The sequence below is a fragment of the Portunus trituberculatus genome, chromosome 31 (genome assembly GCF_017591435.1).
Source record: "Portunus trituberculatus isolate SZX2019 chromosome 31, ASM1759143v1, whole genome shotgun sequence".
Classification (NCBI taxonomy): domain Eukaryota; kingdom Metazoa; phylum Arthropoda; class Malacostraca; order Decapoda; family Portunidae; genus Portunus; species Portunus trituberculatus.
This window is the reverse complement of record NC_059285.1, coordinates 20761883-20771882: the sequence shown is the minus strand read 5'-3', so window position 1 is coordinate 20771882 and position 10000 is coordinate 20761883. Positions and strand designations below refer to the sequence as shown.

Sequence of the window (10000 nt, the reverse complement as noted above, 5' to 3'; positions counted from 1 at the left end):
GAGAAGCCCCGTCCTCATGAAGCAGGAGGCAAGTGGGCCACAGGGACCATTGTGAGGACCTACACTTTGGGCCAGGTATGTGTGTGTGTGTGTTTGTGTGTCAGGTGTGTGTGTGTGTGTGTGTGTGTGTGTGTGTGTGTGTGTGTGTGTGTGTGTGTGTGTCAGGTATATGTGTGTATATATCTAGTTGTATTTTACCTAGTTGTAGTTTTACAGGGCCTGGACTTTATGCTCGTGTGGCCCCGTCTCCATATCTACACTTATCCAATCTTACTTTAAAAGTATGCACACTCGTTGCAGACACTACTTCTTCATTCAAACTGTTCCACGTCTCAATACATCTTTGCGGGAAACTATACTTTTTAATATTTCTTACACATCTTCCCTTCCTCAGCTTCTTACTATACGATCTTGTGCCTTGACTGGCATATTCTTCTCTCAGGATCAGATACTCATTGTGTGTGTGTGTGTGTGTGTGTGTGTGTGTGTGTGTGTGTGTGTGTGTGTGTGTGTGTGTTATTCACCATGGTCGTCTGCTGGTCACCCAGCCATTCTTTCCCCTACGGAAAGAGCTCAGAGCTCGTAGTGACCGATCATCAGGTAGGACTGAGACCACACCACAATCCACAAACCGGGAAAGCGAGGCCACAAACCCTCGAGTTACATCGCGTATCTATTTACTGCTAGGTGAACAGGGACTACACATTAAGAGGTGTGTGTGTGTGTGTGTGTGTGTGTTTGTTTGATCTGCTGCAGTCTCTGACGAGACAGCCAGACGTTACCCTACGGAACGAGCTCAGAGCTCATTATTTCCGATCTTCCGATAAGCCTGAGACAGGCACACAACACACACCGGGACAACAAGGTCACAACTCCTCGATTTACATCCCGCACCTACTCACTGCTAGGTGAACAGGGACTACACGTGAAAGGAGACACACCCAAATATCTCCATCCGGCCGGGGAATCGAACCCCGGTCCTCTGGCTTATGAAGCCAGCGCTCTAACCACTGAACTACCGGGCGCGTGTGTGTGTGTGTGTGTGTGTGTGTGTGTGTGTGTGTGTGTGTGTGTGTGTGTGTGTGTGTACTGCCTATTTACATACATTTACAGGAAGTCCAATTTTTCAGAACAAAATCAACATATATTCATATAAATGAATGTAGGTACTGTAATATGTATATTATTACTACACACCACTTCCTTCCTCTGGTAATGCATTCTACTTTTTTTTTTTTTTTTTTTTTTGGTGTGTGTGTGTGTGTGTGTGTGTGTGTGTGTGTGACAGCAGCATTCACACCTGTCTGATTTGATACTAACACACACACACACACACAAAACACGGCCCGGTAGCTCAGTGGTTAGAGCGCTGGCTTCACAAGCCAGATGACCGGGGTTCGATTCCCTGGCCGGGTGGAGATATTTGGGTGTGTCTCCTTTCACGTGTAGCCCCTGTTCACCTAGCAGTGAGTAGGTACGGGATGTAAATCGAGGAGTTGTGACCTTGTTGTCCCGGTGTGTGGTGTGTGCCTGGTCTCAGACCTATCCCAAGATCGGAAATAATGAGCTCTGAGCTCGTTCCGTAGGGTAACGTCTGGCTGTCTCGTCAGAGACTGCAGCAGATCAAACAGTGAACAGTGAACACACAAAGAATTCACATCAGGGGAAGCAGTACCTTGCAACTTTGGTGCCGCCGTGGTACAGTGGAACCATGCGTGCTTTGGGATCCTAGAGGTCTCCAAGCGCACGGGTTCGAACCCTGTCCACGGTCTGAGTGTAGGTTGGGCTTCCTCACTCGGAGCAACGGTTTCCTAGCGGGTGGGCTTTAAAATAGGAGGTACCCTAAGAAGTATCCCCTTTAGCCCATAAATTCCCATGAAAAGCCCACATGGTATAAAAAAAAAAAACTCTTCAAGCTCTCGAGTCACAATACACAAAGCCTCCTCAACCAATAGCAGAACATAACATAAGGAAATAAGGGGGAGCTAGGGGTGTCACTCACTGTTAGGAGATAAACCACATAGTACTAGCTAACCAAGATTAAATAACCCAAACAACCCAAATGAGATAAGCCAGGTAACCCAGATGAAATAAGCCACATAACCAGAACAAGTAGCTTAAAGGGGATTAAGACGGTGCCCATCACAATGTCCAGAGGCAGAGGGAAAATGTTGGATCTAGTGAGGGGCAAATAGCATGTCTGGAGAACCAAAAAATTAATAATAGCTACAGCAAAAACAATCTATGTAGAAATACATTCTATGAGGTCGCTGCCTCTCTCCAATGACTGTTTCCCTCTTTGCAGGGCATTGTTGGAGGTGAGGATTGAATACTTGTGATGATTTAATTTGATTGCAATTGTGCATAGTCTTTTGTTAAGATGAACACTAGCTCTTCTTATAAGAAATGTTGGCCAACCAGCTGATACTTCCCAGCTACTGTGTGTGAACATGTTCCAGCTATCAGGGCTCCTGGCTCTGTTAATTCTTCCAGCGGCTAGCATTTCCAGCAGCATATTGACATGTGAACCTGCCTTTAATTTATTATTTCATTATATGTGTAGCCTATTACACCCATCGCGGGCCCTTCGGGCTGTTCTGCTGAGCAGACAACCCGCCTGCCTCTTCTCGCTTCTCGTTGCGAGCGGGACTCAGTACCGAGTTAGCCTTCAGCGGAGAAAGACACCACTCTTGTCGGTCTGGCACAGTGAGAAAGACGCGTGTTGGCTGGGCTTTCGAAGTACTCGCTGGTCATTGGTCTGGGAGTTGTGCCCTCCCTTGAGTAGCTGGCTTGTTACTCGGTAGACCGTGGCTGTGTAGGACAACGGGCTTGTTGTCATGAGAAACTGTGGCCGGTTGGGGCTGCATTTCTCGTGCGTTCGTCCCTTCGTGGTGTGGCGACGCGGAGAGACACGCTTTGTTTCGTCCTGTTTGTTTTGTTGGTGGCCGTGGTCACCAGTGTGTTTGGTGGGCGGCTGTGTGCCCCCACTATCTGTTGTGTAGTATCAATAGTATACTGTTTATAGTCTCAAGGTAGCCTTCAGCAGAGATAGACACGCACTCTCGTCGGTCTGGCACAGTGTTAGGGAGATTCGTGTTGCTGGGCTTCTCTTGTTACTCGCTAGTCATTGGTCTGGGAGTTGTGCTCTCCTGTTGAGTAGCTGGCTTGTTACTCGGTAGACCGTGGCTGTAGACAACGGGCTTGTTGTCTAGGAGAGTGTGTTGGTTTGGCTGCATTTCTGTTTTGCGTCCGTCCCTGTGTGGCGACGCGGAGAGACACGCATTGTCTCGTCCTGTTTGTTTGTTGGTGGCCGTGGTCACCAGTGTGTTTGGTGGGCGGCTGTGTGCCCCCACCATCTGTTGTGTAGTATCAGTAGTATACTGTTTATAGTACCAGCCAGCCTTCAGCGGAGGTAGACACGCTCTCTCGGTCTGGCACAGTGTTAGAGACACGTGTTGCTGGGCTGTCTCTTGTTACTCATTAGTCATTGGTCTGGGAGTTGTGCCCTCCCTTGAGTAGCTGGCTTGCTACTGGGTAGACCGTGACTGTTGGGCAACGGGCTTGTTGCTCTGGGAAAGTGTAGTTGGTTTGGCTGCATTTCTGTTTTCGTCCGTCCTGTGGTGTGGCGACGCGGAGAGACGCGGCATTGTCTCGTCCTGTTTGTTTGTTGGTGGCCGTGGTCACCAGTGGGGTTTGGTGGGCGGCTGTGTGCCCCACCATCTTTTGTATAGTTTCAGTAGTATACTGTATTGTAGTGGTAGTAGCCACGCACACTATTGAATGCTGAGAGGCTTCATGTCGGCCAGTGGTGCGTAGTTGTCGTCCGCCAGACTTGTCTGCGACGAGTATTTGGACTCGTGTATAGCTGGTGTCACCCGTAGGTGGTGTCTGGGCTTGTGTGTACATCACCGGATGTGCTGTACACATCATATATTGCAGTAGTAGTAGGCCAGGGATGTCAGTCTGACAGGTGTTAGGAAGCACTTGTTGTAGTAAGATAATATAGTAATATATACTGCATGTTTTGTCCCAGTCTGTGAACCCTCACAGCCTGGGTGCAAGGCGTGTGGAGAGGCATTAATACTTCATAGAGAAGTGGGTGGAATTGTCCTTGTGGGCGGTTTCTCTAGGGGTATTAAGACCTCGCCCTGTTATACATAGCATCTACCATTTATAAATTCTACTTGGTTGGGTACAGGAGGAGAAGGAGTTGCTGAGGAGATTCCCTTACAGTGGGGGAAATTATACACTGTTGGCGACCTTGAAAGAACCTGAGGGTTACGGCGGCTGTGAGTTATAGTAGTGGGGACTCTGTGGAGTGTTTTATAATCCCCACTGTACTGACCGTAACAAAGTTGGCGATTTTGCCAGAATAACAGTCTAGTGAGCTGTAGCAGTTAACCGCAGCCGTGTGGCGTACGTAACCATAACAACATCCACGTGTTCAAACCTTCCAGCAGGTTGGTCTTGCTTTGCAACTGGTTTCTCCACCCATGACACCAAAATCCAGCCAAAAACTCTAGCAGCTGGCAATTCCAGTTGCATATTGACATGTGTGAACCAGCTGAGAGAAAGCAGGTGAACCAGATAGAGTAGTTAATCAACATAAGATGAGTCAGCAAAATCCAAATGAGATAAGCTAGATAGCTAAATCAGATGACATAGCTATATATGCTAGATAACACAATCAAAATGAATTAAACCATGCAATTCAAACAGATAAGCCATATAAACCAGATGATATAAGCAGATAATCAAATGAGACATGCCAGATAAACCAGTTAAACCAGATAAGATAGGTCAGGTAACCTATTTCAATCAGATGCATCCATAGGAACAAATTCAATAATCCAAATCAAATAGGGAAACAATTTTGAGTCAAGTAAGGTAAACAAGTAGAAATAAGTCAGGAAATCCAAATCATTTAAGCCAATGATTCCATGTTTCAGACAATCCAAGTGCAAGTGAACGTCACAAACAGTCATGGCGGGAAGCTGAGGTTCAAGCTGTGTACTAAGGGCAGATTAAACCGGCCTGTGAAACAGAGCTGCTTTGACGAGTGAGTTCTCAGTCTTTTACTACACACATGGTGACATCAGCACAACACTGAAAACATAAGATAAGGGAGGCTTACAAGGACCAGCAAGCTGAAGTGTGGCAATCTCAGTAGCTAAATATAACTCATACAGGTTGTTCCCAACACACACTGAAAACATAGGGGAAGTTTATGGGGACCCAGCAAGTCTGGTATACCTCAGTATACACAACACATACCAAGGTTTATCTTTCATCGCTACTGATCTATCATGTAGTCTTCATTGAAATATCTGTAACTTGCGGTTTCTCAGAATTTTCTGCCAAGATAATGATTTAATGGAGATGGGCATAATTGTCATTAATATAAATTGAACAATCACCTTGATAGGAGGATGAACCTTCAAGAATCCGAGACTGAACGGATTTGAACTTTTAATTGAACCAAATCTCTTAAAATATAAACCCACTCCAAAAGTGGTGCAGTTAGTCACACTCAGAGGTTAATCAGTTACACTCCTGTTAGCTACCACTCTAACCAGTTATTTAACACTGCTCAACCTTAAGACTTCAGGCAAACATTTCACACAAGATTCCAGCTAAGTATTCTGACTAGTTTCATGTTTGCACTGTTAGTTAGGTACTTCAACTAAGCTTGGCCTCTGGTTAGTACAATGGTAATGTGCTGGCCTAACATTGCTAAGGTCAGTAGATCGAGTCTTGCTTGGGCTTATGAGCTTAAGCTGTTTACTAGGAGATTATTGCTGTGGTTGGAGTGCCACAATGGGAAGTTGGGTTCACCTGGCTGATGTTCTGGAGACCATCAGATGTGATGGATTTTGAAACTAAAACCAACAAACTTTAACTCTAACTTTAAACCTAGCTATAACCCTTTATAAAGAGCTAATTAATTATTAACTTGGCTTTGATGTCAGATAATAACACCAAACTTGCAAAATGGTCCTTCAGACTGTCTTCTTGTTGGTGAATGAACTTTTGCCTGCCATATATATCTTTATACCCAGTTTCCTGCATTTTGCTAAAAGTGTTGCAAATCTGGCAAAGGCAACACATAAGTAGCTACCAAGTATATATAATCTGAAAAATGTGCAATGATTGTGGCGTACCACATCATATAAATACAAATTTTGTTTGGCTCTAAAAACAATTCATCCTGTACTCTGATTTGTTTTGATATCTCCCTGAAAATATAAATAAAGCATCTTAAGAAACAAAAGAAGAATTAAAGGAGGGCTAAAGGCGAGCCTCATCACATAAATCATAAACATTCATTAATGCCATCAATGTATATTCACTTCAGTATAGCTACTTATAGTGTTCTCATATCTTTCCTTGAACAACTATTTATTCTTGTTACTCTCCATAAAGGTATCCCTTGACGATAGGGGGTCGAAACTCAAAGGTGGTGCAACTGACTACTCCATATGGCTCCTCGGAGGTACTGAATTTGTCTGTAAAGCTTCCATTTGGCATCACTTGTAAGCACTGTGTGCTGCAGATGACAAACACTGCAAGTAAGTGACCCTTGTTTTCTTTTACCATAAAGACCATAAAGCCTATAATAAAATGAAGGAGCTGCAAGAAGTTATCTGGCTTATATGCAATAGTCTCTACATGAAACGTGTCTTTCCATTTACACTTATGTTCATCCATTGAATTATCTAATATCTTGAAGATCTTTTAAAAGAACCACTCTACCTTTCCTGTCCATCACTTTCACTAATACTTTGCCTTTCTAACTCCCCTGCAGAAGAATTTGAGCCATCAGCAGTCATGTTCCGCAACTGTGCTGACATCGCCATCAAGGGCACAGCCAAAACAAGCATGGCTGGCGGTCCCCCGCTGGAGCAACCTCCCTCTGCATTTGACTTACACACTCGCAGTGGCTTTGGCTCAGGATATGAAGAGCAGAAACAGTATCGCTTCTATGATTAAGTGCCTTTTTCATTCTGGCATGTATCAAAGATCCTATTTGCCAGTTCTGTAATATGTGACAGGCTTAGAAGAGTGATTAAACTACATGCACTTATAATGTAAGACTGTGGTTGCATTCTAGATTAGAGAATATGAAATTAGGTAAGCAGTCTCTTTTTTATCAGTATCACACCAAGTGTCACATCCCTCTCTCTCTCACACAAACACACACATGCACACACACACACACACACACACACACACACACACACACTTGTTGTCCCGGTGTGTGGTGTGTGCCTGGTCTCAGACCTATCCCAAGATTGGAAATAATGAGCTTTGAGCTCGTTCCGTAGGGTAACGCCTGGCTGTCTCGTCAGAGACTGCAGCAGATCAAACAGTGAATTACACACACACACACACACACACACACACACACACACACACACACACACACACACACACACACACACTGGAGTGAATGTAAACTAGGTACCTGATGGTTGACAACTTGTTGTTAATTGTGTTTGCTGATGTAGCAATAGCCAGTGAATAGTTATTTAGTAATAATTTATATAAATTAAACATAGATAGCTATATTTATTTGGGAGAATTATTAAATTATACTCCAGAATTAAAACAATTTATCCTTAATTCATCAGGACAAGAATGAAAATGATAATGGTGATGGTGGTGGTAATGATGACTAGCCAAAAGTTACTCTTACTTTAGCTAGTACTTGTTTCTTAGCCCACTCTGCTAAGTGTTCTACAAGACCAACATTTTCCTTTTTTTCATAATTCTATATATAATTGTTCATCTGATGAAGAACTGCACAACATATCCATTAAAGAACAGTTGTCCTCCAAAATCAAAATATTCTGAGAATAAATAGATCTCCCAGTAGCAGACTCTACATTCTTGCCTAATTTCTAGCAGTGTCAAGCACCAGAACATAATAAAACATGTCCAAAGTGTTAGTACTATGTTCCAGGCTTATGAAAGGCCTGAACCCAACTACTGTAATTGGTATAAGGAAGCTCCCAGTAGCAGACTCTACATTTTTGCCTAATTTTTAGCAGTGTTAAGCACCAGAACATAATAAAACATGTCCAAAGTGTTAGTACTATGTTCCAGGCTTATGAAAGGCCTGAACCCAACTAATTGGTATAAGGAAGCATCCTGTGTTGAACTCAGATTCTGGTGATCAATGAGAATAAATGTAAAATCAATATATAATGCAAACTCTACATTTTGAACTTTTAACTATTCCATAATTTACATAAGCACTTTAACTTGATTAATATATGATAGTAAGGGTTTAGCATAATTTGATTAGCACTAGATAACTTCATGAAACTTTGAGTATTCATCAGTGTCTATTCATTGGTACTAGCTAATCATTGATTTTATTAAAGAATATGGTAGCTATGCAAAATGTCATGTGAATATATATAGCTACACTCCATCCTAGAACAGATGAAGATTCATCTAAATGTACACTTATTCAGGAGTGCATTTTTTTTTTTTTTTTACACTTTACACTCAAAATTTTGAAGTACATCAGCCCTTACTTCAGTACTGTTCTGAAAGCTATCTTTTTTTTTTCATAATGACAGGATACATAACATAGCTACTAATATTTTGTTATGTAGCTACTCTATTCATAAGAGTTTAAAATAATTGGATTGAAAGTTAATGATGTCTAGAATCAGAGATATAGGTTGTACACAAGTTCCATATGATTTCTCAATTTGTATTCGCATGCAGCACCTTTTCTTACTTCAGTACAACAAGAAAGCACTACAAGCAGTGTTTTAATAAGTATTTGCATCTAATAATATCCTAATAATTCTTTTATCACACAACCAGCATATATACATACTATCAGTAACCAACTATCTACTTATCTACTAAGTCAGGAGTTCTCAAACTTTTCAGACTTACAAAACCCTTTTCCACTTTTTGGTATTTGGTAGAACTCCCTTATGACCCTCTCATCATATATTGGGAGAACCCCCACGCAATGTAAGCAAAACCTCCTCTTTCTTTCTCCCCCATAGGCTGAAATAATTAGTTCAGCCTACTAATATGTAGTATTGTGTTTATGAAATCTTGTTAAAGCAAGTAATGCAAAATGATTCCTTATTATCAGGCAACTGTTATGATCTGATGTACTAATGACTGAGCCTACCATGAGTCTTTCATACAAAATATATCAAAGGAGTTTGAAGACTTCTTATTCATAATGGTTGTGGTTGAAGGAGCTTGAGTCCCTTCTCTGGAAATTTGGTTAAACTGGGTCAATAAAGTCACAATAGGTATGTAATTCTACTCAAGATTCTGTAATTCCAGCCATATTTAGGAAGCCAAGGCAGAACACCTTTATACTTAGCCAATCAACCTACATTATCAATAAACAATTTTATTATAGGTATTTAAGTAATCTGTCTAGAAGCTACAAATTTGAGGAAAAGTGGCTAATCCTCAAAACCTTATCTTTTGCTTTTATCACTTTGTGATGGATAATGTTTGAGAGTCAGAAGTACTTCTTATAGAGAGACTTATCACTTGGAAACAGTGGCAAATATATGTATTGCATTGGCTGAAACTAAAACTGAACAGAGAAAATGAAGACATGTGATAAAAAATGTCATGATTACTGTAATCTAACCTGAGTCACACTATACACGACATCAACACATTATTCTAATTACAACACAAACCACAGGTAGAAAACCATCCACAAAGTAAATAGCCCATATAAAATTATGTTTTTGATATTTGGAGTTATCAGTACTGAAATATATATGAGAGTAGTAAAAATAGAAAATAAAAAGCTGATGAATAAAAGAATATTTTAAGAATAGATAGAATGCTGTAAAAAAAAAAAAAAAGCGTTTTGAAAAAAAAAAATAAAAATATATATATATATATATATATATATATATATATATATATATATATATATATATATATATATATATATATATATATATATAATATATATATATATATATATATATATATA

At 41.1% G+C, this 10000-nt stretch overlaps 1 protein-coding gene across 1 annotated transcript in view; it reads left to right on the top strand.

Annotated features, from left to right (window-relative positions):
- Positions 1-7242, top strand: part of LOC123511316 — a 20004-nt gene extending 12762 nt beyond the window's left edge. Inside the window, exons 2-5 of the mRNA XM_045267098.1 lie at positions 1-75; positions 4950-5059; positions 6424-6569; positions 6806-7242. The exon at positions 1-75 is cut by the window's left edge and continues 156 nt beyond it. Of these exons, the coding sequence (XP_045123033.1) occupies positions 1-75; positions 4950-5059; positions 6424-6569; positions 6806-6990 (516 nt within the window). The 3' untranslated portion in view covers positions 6991-7242. The remainder of the gene's footprint in view (positions 76-4949; positions 5060-6423; positions 6570-6805) is intronic.
- Positions 7243-10000: the final 2758 nt, after the last annotated feature.